General features: G+C 42.0%; 1 protein-coding gene across 1 annotated transcript in view; it reads right to left on the reverse strand.

Moving 5' to 3' along the window:
• Nucleotides 1-1,520: 1,520 nt before the first annotated feature.
• Nucleotides 1,521-14,214, reverse strand: part of ANKH (ANKH inorganic pyrophosphate transport regulator) — a 250,501-nt gene continuing 237,807 nt past the window's right edge. Inside the window, exon 12 of the mRNA XM_030209995.1 lies at nucleotides 1,521-5,645. Within this exon, the coding sequence (XP_030065855.1) occupies nucleotides 5,517-5,645 (129 nt within the window). The 3' untranslated portion in view covers nucleotides 1,521-5,516. The remainder of the gene's footprint in view (nucleotides 5,646-14,214) is intronic.

Consider the following 14,214-nt stretch of genomic DNA (forward strand, 5'->3'; position numbering starts at 1 on the left):
GTAAAAGAAGCCCTCAGAGTTTTTATTTTTTAAGTACAAAGGTTTTTTAAAATCCTTAATTAGGTTGAAACATGGAAGCATTTAAATTTGTTTTTTTTTTCTGTGTGTAGATCAAAAGGCAAAGATGGTATATGGGGATATACTCCTTTTGTTTATGGAACGCAGAGGTATATTAAAAATGCACTTGATATTTTTTATTACTACTATTTAAAAGAGTAGAGCTACCGTCATGCAGAAGTTCTGTCCAGAATCAGTCTAAATGTGCCAACATTTTGTATAGACTTATTTCTTCTTAAAGTCTGTTTGGATGTAGGTGGCATATTGTTTTGTCTTTAAAAAAAAAATCTTTGTTAGCTGTGTGTTTCAATGTAGATGAGTCCTGATAAATTTATTCACGTTTAATTGCCTTTTTCATGTGCTGACATTGCAAAATTTGAAATGTCAAGGTTCCAAGGCTCCATTGCAAGCAGCAAACATAGCTGATAGGAAGTCCATTTTACAAACTGTACAGTCTTATATAATGTCTTTGAAGGAGTCCTGACACGGCAAGTCCATGTTAGACTCAGTTTGTAAAACTGGATTTCAGGGGTTTATGGCTTGCATTGACAGTTTGCAGATGCTCTATGACTTCCTGATTGGGTAAACCTGAATATCAAATGAGATTCCTCTGTGCCTTTAAAGTAAGCTAAGATCATTTGGAGTTATTGTTTGGCAAAATTTGGCATCTTGGGGACTGTAAAAACAACCCTTCAGCTGAGTTTGCTTAAGATATTGTGGGATAGAAATGTCAAATAAATAATACAATTCTTTATCCTTCACCTTTTACAGCACTGCCTATCCAACTGGAGCTTTAGACTTTTTACAGATGGACAACGCAAAGGCAGTCCATTATTTCTAATAAGCGTTTCCTATTGTTTTAATAGGTGTTTGCTATTGTTTTGGGTGACACTATATGGCTACAAGTTTCGTCTACTGGCTTCAGCCCACAGAATAAGCCAAGTACACTCCTCCCATCTCTTGTTCTTTCTCCAACCTCCTTGGTGTATATGTAGCGAGAGAGATTACATAGTTCACCAGGAATTTTGTTTTAGCATTTTTAGCTGTATCTGCCCATTAAGAAAAAAAGAGAGGAAATTCCTATTGGTGTATGAAGCTGTCAGTTAAGATGACCAAAGCTGCCTGCAAGGCAGTGGTTCTTAATCCCACCAGTCAGGTTTTCAGGATATCTACCATGCATGTGCATGAGATAGATTTGGATGGCAAGGAGGCAATGCATGCACATCTATTTCATGCATATTAATTGTGGATATCCTGAAAATCTGACTGGCTTGGTGTGCTCTGCGGCTTTGGTTTAAGAAGCCCTGCTGTAAGAACTTTTAGCTGCCACTCAGTCACCATTCTAAAAAGTGGGTTTCCTGATAAAATCCTCTAAATCTCTCTGTTTCTTAAAATTCGGTTAGGTTTTCTCTGTTTTTCATAACCAATGGACTTGAAGTGCTGCAGGAAGCTACTGGTCCCTCTTCACATCTAAACTTTTATTATAAAATACACCTGTCACCTGAACAAATACTTTATATTATATGCACATGAAAGCTAAGATTGTTAGCTTACAAATGATTCAGATCTTAAATTGTGGTACAGTTCAGTCTGGAAATGTTACATCAAAGAGCTGAAATTTTAGATGCACAACACTTCAGTGTTTTCCATAATGAGCTCCAATCCCCTGAGATTTGTAAAAGGAGCTTAGAACCTTTGGGCCCAATATCTAGCAGCACTTATCTGTGTTGGTGTGGCTCTTACCCAGAAAAAGTGCCATACCCAGATTTTCAGTGTTATCTGGAAAATACTGCAGAAAAATTTCACTGACAACCACAGCACTATCCTCCAGATTCTATATAGGGTGCACAAAATTTGGACACATGCCTCGTTTGTGCGTACAATTTGAGTAACAAAAACCAACGAGTGCTGATAATCAAGCAATAATAATTATCACTGCTAATTGGCAAAAATTAGAATTTGCGTACATCTTGCTAGGTGCTAGTCTATAAAGATGTATACATAAATTCTTGTGTGCAGGTCTGGAAAGAGGGCATGGCCAAGAATTTGCACACACTGTTACAGAATACGGCAGATCTTAAAAGTTAGGCACGGATCCTGGTGTTAGGCGCTATTCTATAAACAGTGCCCAACTCGGAGCACCGTTTATAGAATAATGCTTAGCGCTCATTTGTTTCAGCACCATATATAGAATTTGGTGCTATCTGTGTAGTGCCAGGGCTGTGTGAGGGTGGATCAGACGTTATTCCGAGCTGGCCTAACTTACCCAGATACCCATATCAGATATCAGTGTTACCTGGATACTTCCTGTGATCAGTCCATAGTCAAATATTCAGGGCTGATACCAGGAACTGTCTGGTGCTAATACTCCGGTATAGATTTAAACACCGCAGCCAGCGTTTAAATCCAGTGCTGGTCATGGTGTTTAAATAGCAAGGGGCTTCAAGCTAAGGTGACAAATTTCTTCCATGTTACAGAAATTAGGGAATGCATAAACATATTCTGTAGTGCATGGTTAACATTCTTCTCCCTACGTTTTTTGCATTCTGTTCCATTTCAGTGCATAATCTTCATATAATACTCAAATCATGGGGTTTTTAGCCAAAGAAGATGGTGTATTCTTTTATTTTCTAAAAAGAATGCTTAAATTATTTATCCAGTAAGTATAACAGCACACACTATATTGTAAGATTGTAAAGTTCATATACACGCTACTGATGTAATAAAGACACCTGGTCTTCAGTTTTCCAACTCAAGCTACATCTGAGACATGATTATGCAACTTCATAGCCACCAGCCTGTTGTGTCACTCCTTATAGATCATGGAGGTTATTTTATAAGGCCAAATGGCATCTTGATGTATAAAGAGTGGCATTTACACCAGTGGTGTAGCCAGAGAGGGGGGGGGGGGGGCTCAGGGGCCTGGGACCCTGACCTTTAGCTTGGGCACTCTCTGCTTTCATAGCAGGCGGGGATGCCAAACTCCAGCCAAAGATGTCTCTTGCACGAGTCCCATTCTGGTATACACAGGAGAGCCGGCATTAATGGCTGAAGCACGCCTGCTGAATTAAGTGTTATGTGTCAAGCACAGGTGTTACTAGCACAGGATATATCTTTGGCTGGTGGGGCTTGGCATCCCTGCAAAGGTAATATTTTACTGTGGTGGTGGTGGTGGGGGAAGAGAATACTGGACTGCCTCAGTCCACCTTTGGGACCCCCCCCCCCCCCAAAAAAAAATGGACTTCTGGCTATGCCCCTGACATGTGAAGGTAATTCTATTAGTGTGTTAAGAGCATAACTGCATTGGGGTGTAACTGGGCACAGCAAGGGTGGGACACATGCCTCTTTCCTATTTAATGTAAGTTACGCTTGTGACATGTTGCACTTATGCCTGGTCAATGGCTGTCGTAAAAGAGCACGCCTACCATTAAGCACACCAGTGTGAGTTTATACCAGCGGTATCTGTGCACAAGATCTGTTATAGAACAGGTGCTCCCTGCTCAGCCGCGGGGTGTCCAACAGACTGTGCCCAGTTATACAGTTATAGAATTATCTCCATCGATTTTATATATGTGTAAATGCCTCAGTTCTATGCATGTGTAAATGCCAATTTTAGAATGCCACCGCATTAAGGTGTAGTTGGCCCAGGATGCACAGATTTAAAGGGGGCGTGTTTTGGATGAGGCTTTGGTCATCTGAAAAAGTGCATGTCTGTTTCCTATTTGACAATGGGAATGCACATATATTTTGAAAGGTTTCCACCTCCTCTGAGGCCTGCATAAGTGTCAGCAAAGTGCTTATTTTGGTTAGGGCTTGAAATGAGTGACAGAGGTGGGGGCAACAGTGCTCAACCCTGCAGTAATTAATATAGCCTTACTCCTTAATTGGCTGGAATACAGTTCTTGTATGTATAATTACTGGCACTTGTATGTGGAAGCCTTGAGTGATGCATCTTTTTATGAATTATTTTTTTAATGGACTATGCACCACACTAGGAGATTTGCCTTGCAAAGGCCTTTGATATACTGTCAACATAAATATAAATTGTTGCTTTGCTGACATCCTACGTATTTTACTAAAGGCTCTACATTCAATAAAACCTGTAAAATACACTAGGAAGAGGGAGCTAAGAATGTCCCAGTTCTGAGGTCGTAGTTCCCATATAGATGCCCCTGTGCAAAATGGGGCTGCACATATATGTATGCATGTACATTTTTGAGGTATGTGGGCACTTGTCAAAGATACTTCTTTAGGTAAAACAGCACTGTACCTGTGCAAATAGTCTTTTGAATATGGCCCACCCCCTGTGTAATTTTACTTGCACAATATTTGGAGAGAAGTATATAATTTTGGATTTTCAAAATGATGTGCGCTTTGTTAGGAAGAAAATCTACATGCAGGAAGTGGGACCCAGATTGTAGTGGGCAATTTTTCCTTGGGCCATAAGCAAAGCAAACCTAGGTGTGTTTTGCTTTGATTACCTGTGCAAACCCTGGGTAAAACTAGCTGTGACATTTGCATTTATATGGACTAGTTGGATTACAGCTGTCTTCGTGGATATAATACTCCTGCACAGATTGCTTCTGTCAATACAACGCCCACTCACAAAACTTATCACTGGTTGAAAAGAACGCGTCAAAAATTCAGAAAGTGCTAATTTGCTTCTGCAGATGGCATGCTAATGAAGAAAACCAGCATATTTTCAATTTCTAATATGTACCAGTTCAGTTACCAAACACATGTCAACACAGGTCAGGGGATGAAGAAGAGGTGACCATCTCGCAAATGTCCCAGCTTGTTTTGCTTCATGATGGGAAAACACCTGAGTGCCCGGCCTTGGGATTATGCTGGTCCAGCAAACGCACCTTCACTGATCTCCTGACAATGCAGGTTGCTGCTTGGATAAGGCGCCATACCATGTGTCTTGGCCCCTCAGAGTGCATTTATTTATTTGTACATCTAAACAGAGAACAGTAAGACTGAAAATGAAGGGAAGCGAGGCTTACAACTGTTGCAGTTTTGGATCTTCAACAAAATATGAAATGGTGGACAAAAGCAGGGAAAAAATGGCAGCAGACTGTAGTTCAGAGCAGAGACACACAGCAGCGCTTTGGTTAACAGACCCAAACTGTCTGTAGAGGATGAGTGTTTAAATAAGAGATGATGATCTTGCTGCAACAGTGCAACCTTATAACATTGTCTTTTGTAAGGAGTGAGACAGTAAATCCTTTTTTTTTTTCCCTTTTGTATTTTTTTCACTTATTGTTAAAGCAAAGGCCATCTCATGGCCCCTCAAATGTAAGCATACCCAGTATGCTAGAGAATTTGTCAGAAACCCTTTAACTCAAGGTTTCTCTTCTATTTTTAATATTTTGTAAAGAAAAAAATATTTTAGGTGAGAAAAGACAGGATGCAGAAGTGTTCCTCCAGACCATCCAAGCAGAGAACAGCGGCTTGCTCTATTCCTCCTCTTCCCTCATCTCTACAATGTCCGTCGTCTCCTCCCTTGGAGGCAAGTCAGTCATTGCTGAGTCTTCACCTTCCACCGCTGCCTCGCTCTCGGTCCGCTTCTGATTCTGTTTCTTTTTCTGAAAGAAGGGACAAACACAATCAAAGGTGAGAAAAGCACAGAATGGTTTGCAAATAGCTATGAGCATATGTTGGAAAGGTTCATGGCAGACATGAAAAGGTCATATCCTACTGATCTGAATTCTCTCACATGCTTCCCATTTTGACAGTCACGCCTCTCTTCATCCATCACCACTGGTTGCCTATATCGCCTCTTATCCAGTTTAAAATTCTTATTCTCACTCATAAGATTCTACATTCCGATTCTCCATCCTATCTTTCCTCCCTTATTTATCTTTATTGCCCCACCTGGGACCTCTGGCCACCAACAACCAGCGCCTCCAGGTTCCCTCAGTTTGCCAGGTTCATTACGAAACCACATGAGCTACAGCTTTTTTTCTGTACTGCCCCTTCGCTCTGGAATTCCCTGCCTTATTTTCTCTGGCTTGAACCCTCCCACCCTTGATTTAGATCTCTGTTACAAACTTATCTGTTTGAAAAAATCTTTTAACATCCAGTTGGCCACTGGTGATACCACTAAGATTCAGGAATGTAGTAAGTCCAGTGCATGCCCCGTGTGACATTCCCCTGTCCCGCCCACTTTGCAAGGGAAGCCAATGGAAGGGGAGAAATTATCCTGCCCCAGTTTCCTTGCACCCTGTGTGGCTGCACTGCTCCAGCTTCCTTGCACCCTGTGTGGCTGCACTGCTTGCACATAGCTTGCTACGACCCTGCGAAAGTTTACTAGGGCCTGCAATCTTCTTCCTCCATCCTTTTCTTAGATTACTATTGGTCGTCTTTTCAAAAGAGAAAAACATCCAAAAAGTGGGACAAAGCAGCAGATGGTTGTTTTTCTAGCAAAAATGCTTAAATTGCTATTTTCTAAACACATTTGTAGATGTTTTTCTATGCCGTTTGTCTGCAGTACGTCCAACTCACAATGGGGCATGTTGGGGGTGGGATTTGTGCATTCCCACAACTTGGATGTTTTTCTGCCATAATGGAAAAAAAACAAAAACATCAAGGGCTAAAAGTTGATCGCTTTGGTCTGGACCTGTTTCAATCACAACTAAGTCATAAAAAGGTGCCCTAAATGACCACTGGAGTATTAAGGCATGACCCCCCCTTTCTCCTCCAGTGGTCACTGACCCCCTCCCACCCCCCAAAGATGTGAAACAAACAGGTATTTCAGCCTCTATGACATTCCTATTAGAGCAGCAAGCAGGTCCCAACAGTAGCCTAGTAGTGGGGACCCAGACCCATATCCCACTCTAACTGGCACACTTGTGGTGGAAAGTGTGAACCCTCCCAAACTCATTAAAAAACCTACTGTACCCACATATTGGTGAGTAGTGGAGGAGTAGTCTAGTGGTTAGTGCAGCGGACTTTGATCCTGGGGAACTGGGTTCAATTCCCACTGCAGCTCCTTGTGACTGTGGGCAAGTCACTTAACCCTCCATTGCCCCTGGTACAAAATAAGTACCTGAATATATGTAAACCGCTTTGAATATAGTTGCAAAATACCACAGAAAGGCGGTATATCAAGTCCCATTTCCATTTCCCCTACCTGCAGGCATAATGGCTATTGTAGTGGTGCACAGTAGGTTTTTGGTGGGTTTTGGAGGTCTCCCCATACAATATAAAGGAGTAATGATGAGATGTGTACCTGGGACCTTTTATGTGACATCCACTGCAGTGTCCCTTAGAGTGCTCCACTGCTCTGCTGGGATGTCTGTGTGGCCAGTCTGCTAAGAATGCTGGCTCCTTCTACATCCCAATAACTTGATTTTGGATATTCAACACCAGCCCGTCCACGCTTCAGCATTGAATATTCATTTTTTTGAGCTGGCTAACATATAGCCAATTATGTCAATATTCAGCCCATAACCGCATAAGCCAAACTACTTAAAGAGAGGCTGCTATTTATGTGGCCTGATTTATTTATACGGTGAGGGGCTGAATATTGGCACTTAACTCAGTTCTGCCCCTGGAACGTCCAGAAGGAAGCTGCTTTTGAGTTTGGCGCTAACTGGTCATTTTCTGCAAACAATTAGAGCAATTGAACCAATCAGCGGCAGTTTCCAGCTGGTTAAATTGTTTCAAATATTGGCCGGAGTGCATTTTGGAAAAGTGCTCTTCAACTGTGGTTGTTGACTTTTCAATATACTCTTATTTTGTTTTACAAATATTTTATATTAACAGCTGCTACAGCTTAGTAAACAGGGGGCAAGGTGCATTAATTAGGTGAAGCTTAGTTTATAAACCCAGTACAGTCACAGAGGGTCTATTCTTTGTATCACCTTGAAAATTAGCGGGTCCTAAAAGTGTCTGCATTCATTGCAGAGTGGCTAAATAATGAGGAACAAAGTACCACACACACAAATGTACAACTAATCTCCATACTCTTTTCCCCCTAGTTTTAAAATTTGAACTTTGTAGCATAGCATTAACAGGTAGCCTCTAGAAGGCACTGCAAGACCTAGCTTAGTCTTGGGGGGGGGGGGGGGGGGGGGGGGAGAGAAAAAAGCAAGCATTATTAACTAGTTTCCATAGTGTACAATCCTTTGCCCATAGTTTTAAACTGAAATTTTCTCTAGAAATAGACAATTTTTCCATAGTTTTAAACTGAAACGTTTTCTAGAGGTAGAAACTTAACAGTCAAAAAACTTTAAAAGAATAGTAGGAAGGCTCAAATCTTGTTCTAAAAAACAGTTTTCTGTTCTTTGGTTGCTGGAGAGGGAGCACTACCATTGACCTGAATTAGGTGTATAAAACTATATAAACTATATATAAGAGGAAAGTTTTAAATTATTGAAAAACTCAAAAATACTAAGATGGGAGTCAGCAGTCCAGCAGCGAGAGGTGTGCTATCCAGTCTTTTGCATTGAGTGTCACATGTATGATTATCTCCCAGTTGGTGAGCGGTTATATGTGTATGCCTGATGCCCGGGTCTATTCTCCTGAGGCTAGAGTAGCAGACTTGGTGGAGCTAAGGGAGACCTAGAAGAGACTTACAGGGATGTTGTAGAGAAGTCCCACCTCCAGTCTGACAGCCCCTGTGCTGCCTTGGAGGAGGGAGGTCTCCTAGAAGGAAAGCATCACCCTGGTGAAGTAGGAAGTACTCCTGTAGCCAGGACCTGCCCACCAGGGGATGTACTATCCTCTCACACCAAGGATATGTCTCCAAGAACTTCTGCCCAGGAGGGAAGGGATAGGACAGCTGTTGTAGTTGGTGATTCAATCATTAGGCATATAGATAGGTGGGTGGCTGGTGGACGTGAGGGTCACCTGGTGACTTGCCTGCCTGGTGCGAAGGTGGCGGACCTCACACGTCACCTAGACAGGATCTTAGGTAGTGCTGGGGAGGAGCTGGCTGCCTTGGTATATGTGGGCACCAATGACATAGGAAAATGTGGAGGGAGGTTCTTGAAGCCAAATTTAAGCTCTTAGGTAGAAAGCTGAAATCCAGATCCTCCAGGGTAGCATTTTCAGAGATGTTCCCCATTCCATACGCAGGACCCAAAAGGAAGACAGAGCTCCCGTCTCAATGCGTGGTTGAGATGATGGTGTAGGGATGAAGGATTTAGATTTGTTAGGAACTGGGCAACATTCTGGGAAAGGGGGAGACTGTTCTGAAAGGATGGGCTCCACCTTAACTGGGACGGAGCCAGGCTGCTGGCGCTAACTTTTAAAAAGAGCAGTTTTTAAACTACAATGGGGGGGGGGGGGGGGAGCACACAGTTGCCCAGGAGCACATGGTTTGGTGTGGGGTATCCTTGAAGCATACTATTGAAACAGGACATTTAGGGAATCCCAGTAGAGAGGTTTCAACAATGCTGAAAGTAAGCCAGGTGCGCTTAATGAGAGAGCAGGATAAAGGATGCACATTATCCCCTTCAACTTCTAAGTAGATTGTAGATCAAAGGAAAAATACAATTTGAAGTGCCTGTATACAAATGCTAGAAGCCTAAAAAATAAGATTGTGGAGTTAGACTATATAGCACTAAATGATGAGGTAGATATAATAGGCATCTCGGAGACTTGGTGGAAACAGGACAATCAATGGGACACTGTTAACAGGGTACAAACTGTATCGTAATGATAGGATCAAATTGGAGTTGGGGGGGGGGGGGGGTTGCACTGTATGTTAAAGAGGGAATTGAGTCAAATAAAATAAACATTTCACATAGCACAGATAGCAGCATGGAATCATTATGGATAGAAATTCCATGAGTGAAGGGAAGGAGTATTCTTGTAAGGCTGTACTACTGTCCACCGGGATAGAATGAACAGACGGATGAAGAAATGTTTACCGAGATTAGGAAAATTGGCAACACTATAATAATGAGTGATTTCAATTACCTCGATATTGACTGGATAAATGTTACATCAGGGAGTGCCAGGGAGATAAAATTTCTAGATGTAATAAATGACTGCCTCTTGGAGAAGTTGGTCCAAGAACCGACAAGAGGGGGAGCCATTTTGGATCTAGTCCTTGGTGGCGTGCAGAGCATAGTGTGAGAGGTGGTGGTGTTGGGTCCCCTGGGAAACAGTGATCATAATATGATCAAGTTTGAGCTACTATCTGGAATGAACCCACAAAGGAAATCTACTATAGCTGCAATTAATTTTCAAACGGGCGACTATAATAAAATGAAGAAAATGTTTAAAATGAAACTAAAATGATCAGCTGCAAAGGTTAGGATGCTAAATCAGGCGTGGATATTATTCAAAAATACCATTTTGGAAGCCCAGCCCAGATGCATTCCAAGTATTTGAAAAGGGTGGATGAAGAGCCAGCATGGTTAAAAGGTGAAGTAAAAGAGGCCATTACAGCCAAAAGATTGTCCTTTAAAGAATGGAAAAAGGACCCAAATGAAGAAAATAGGGAGCAACATAAGCACTGACAAGTCAGATGCAAAGCATTAATAAGGCTAAAAGAGAATATGAAGAGAAACTTGTTGCAGAGGCTAAAACTCACAATAACAACTGTTTCAGGTACATCAGAAGCAGAAAGCCTGTGAGGGAATCCGTGGGACCGCTAGGCCACAAAGGAGCAAAAGGGGTGCTCAGGGAAGACAAGGCCATAGCGGAGAAAGTGAATGAATTCTTTGCTTCTGTCTTTATGGAAGAAGATGTAAGAGACCTTGTACCAGATTTGGTTTTCAAGGGTGATGATGCAGAGGAACTGAAAGAAATCTTGGTGAACCTGGAAGATGTACTGAGACAAATTAACAAATTAAAGAGCAGTAAATCACCTAGACTGGATGGCATACATCCAAGGGTACTCAAAGAACTCAAGCACGAAATTAATGATCTGCTGTTAGTAATATGCAACCTGTTGTTGTTAAAATTGTCCTTAGTACCTGAAGACTGGCGGGTGGCCAATGTGACGCCGATTTTTAAAAAGGGTTCTAGGGGTGATCCAAGAAATTATAGACTGGTAAGCCTGATGTCGGTGCCGGGCAAAATAGTGGAAACTATTATAAAGAATAAAATTACAGAACACGTAGACAAACATGGTTTAATGGGACAGAGTCAGCATGGGTTCAGCCGAGGGAAGTCTTGCCTCACCAATTTGCTTCATTTCTTTGAAGGTGTGAATAAACATGTGGATAAAGGTGAGCTGGTTGATGTAGTATATCTAGATTTTCAGAAAGCTTTTGATAAAGTTCCTCATGAGAAACTCCTGAGAAAATTAAAGAGTTATGGGATAGGAGGCAAGTTTCTGGAGTGGATTAGGAATTGGTTATTGGACAGAAAACAGAGGGTAGGGTTAAAAGGTCATTTCTCTCAATGGAGGAGGGAGAACAGTGGAGTGCCGCAGGGATCTGTACTGGGACCAGTACTATTAAACATATTTATAAATGATATGGGAATCGAAACGATGAGAGAGGTGATCAAATTTGCAGATGATACACAACTATTCAAGGTTGTCAAAACACGTGCAGACTGTGAAATATTGCAGAAAGATCTTAGGAAATTGGAAGACTGGGCATCCAAAAGCAGATGAAATTTAATGTGGACAAATGCAAGGTGATGAACATTGGAAAGAATAATCTGAACCATAATTACCTGATACTAGGGTCCACCTTGGGGATCAGCACTCAAGAAAAAGATCTGGATGTTGTTGTAGATAATACGCTGAAATCTTCTGCTCAAGTGTGTGGCGGCGGCCAAAATAGCAAATAGAATGCTACAAATTATTAGAAAAGGGATGATGAATAAGACCAAAAACACTACATTGCACCTTGAGTATTGCGTTCAGTTCTGGTCACCGTATCTCAAAAAAGATATAGCAGAATTAGAAAAGGTTCAAAGGAGTGACCAAAATGATAAAGGGGATGGAACTCCTTTTGTATAAGGAAAGGCTAAAGAGGTTATGGCTCTACAGTGGAAAAAAGATGGATGAGGGGAGATTGATTGAGGTCTACAAAATCCTGAGTGGTGTAGAAGGAGTAGATCAATTTTTTTACTCATTCCAAAAGTACAAAGACTAGGGGACACTCGAGGAAGTTACATGGAAATACTTTTTTTAAATGTTTATTTTCTTTTATTGGAAAATGACAATAGCAACAGAGACACAGGTTATCATATATAACAAAAACAGCCATAAATCAATCATACAGCAAATAAGGTCTCAATACAAGCACAACTCTTCAACATCTTTCCCTAATATATCCCAAATCCCCTCCCCCCCAAAAGAAATTCCCTCCCCTTATTACTGAATGATCAAAAAAGGGACTGGATTTGAAGTCCACTGAACATATGCCTCCCAAGTTTTATGATATCTTGATAGATGTTCTGTACGCATAGCTGTTAACTTAGACATTAGATAAATATAATCCAACTTATGTAAAATCGCTCAAAGACCAGGGAGGCAGAGGCTCCTCCATGCTGCCGCCAGAACTAACTTGCTGGCCACAAACACTTGTGAAACAAGGCGATGAGTAGGCTTCTTCACCCCTCGAGGTTTAAAGTGGAGAAGACAATAGTCCATTTTCAGTTCATAATTAACATTCGTTACACTGGAAACAAGCTTCAAAACCCTGGTCCAGAATGTCTGGGCATGAGGGCAGGACCACCATATAGGGAACATGTCTCCCTCCAGCCCACATTGGCGCCAGCATAGAGCTGACCCCTGATGAAACATCCTCGCCAAACGTTGAGGGGTGTAATACCAACAGTAAAGTATTTTGTAGCCATTTTCCACCAGGGCGTTGGAGGTGGACACCTGATGCAATGACCAAAAAACCTGGTCCCACTGTGCGTAGTCATAGGGCACCCCCAGGGCGTTTTCCCACTTTGATAGACAGTATGCAGTGGGCCTATGATATAGAAGAAGAGCCCTGTAGATCCTAGAAATCCCTCCTCTCTCTCCCCCTCCTCGAGGGCTTGTTCAAGATAAGTTTCAGACAGGCTCAAGTCCCCTCTTGCCCTGCGAGTTATAAAATCCCGAAGTTGATAATATTGGAAGGCATTAGAGGGAGGGAGCCCATATTCCTTACGTAGTTCTTCAAACGGGAGTAGCACTCCTTCCCAAACTTGGCCCAGCTCACGGAGATCCAGACCCTCCCAAGTGCGATAGCAAGGATCCAACGATCCCGGGGCAAACCCTGGGGTATATCGAATAAACATATGTGTGAAGTAGGCACGGCCTGAGAAACATCTGTCTCGTATCTTACTCCAGGTAATAAGGAACCATTTAAGAAATGGTGGAACTCTCTTGATGATCTCTTTAAGGAGACAACCAGGAGCCAGGGTATTGCTTTTAGCGGGTAAGGGTTGAACCATGTCTGTTACAGCTTTTTCCATATCTTACCAGCATCCTGGAGCCAGTCCGCTAATATTCTAAGGTGGGCCGCTTGGTGGTATACAAGAAAAGAAGGAACTCTCATTCCCCCCTGTGCACGCAATTGATACATCACCTCTCTACATTCCCTTGGGGGGCCTTTTTTTCCAAATGAAGGAGAACACCCTATTTTGCAACCCACGCATGAAGGAGTCTGGTAGGGAAATAGGACATGGAAATACTTTTAAAACAAATAGGAGGAAATATTAACGAATAGTTAAGCTCTGGAACTCTTTTCCGGAGGATGTGGTAACAGCAGTTAGCGTATCTGGGTTTAAAAAAGTTTGAACAAATTCCTGGAGGAAAAGTCCATAGTCTGCTATTGATGCAGACATGGGAAACAACTGCTTACCTTGGGATTTGTAGTATGGAGTGTTGCCACAATTTAGGTTTCTGCCAGGTACTTGTGACCTGGCTTGGCCACTGTTTGGAAAACAGGATACTGGGCTAGGTGGACCATTGGTTTTACCCAGTATGGCTACTTTTATGTTGTTATGTAAATATTATCTCACCATTCTGTTCTAAATCCACCCTTGGTGACACCTATTTTTAACCTGACTAAAAGTATAATCGCTGTGGAAGCCTGCATGTATTCTTACCTAGGTGGAGAAGGGCAATTTTCAGACTGGCTATTTTATCCAGGTTTAATGGTTTTGAAAATTGTTCCTCCCTCACCTCACACACACATATATCTGTGTCTATGTTTAGAACTGTCAAAAGTAGAGAGCAGTGACAGC

The sequence above is a fragment of the Microcaecilia unicolor genome, chromosome 1 (assembly GCF_901765095.1).
Source record: "Microcaecilia unicolor chromosome 1, aMicUni1.1, whole genome shotgun sequence".
NCBI lineage: Eukaryota > Metazoa > Chordata > Amphibia > Gymnophiona > Siphonopidae > Microcaecilia > Microcaecilia unicolor.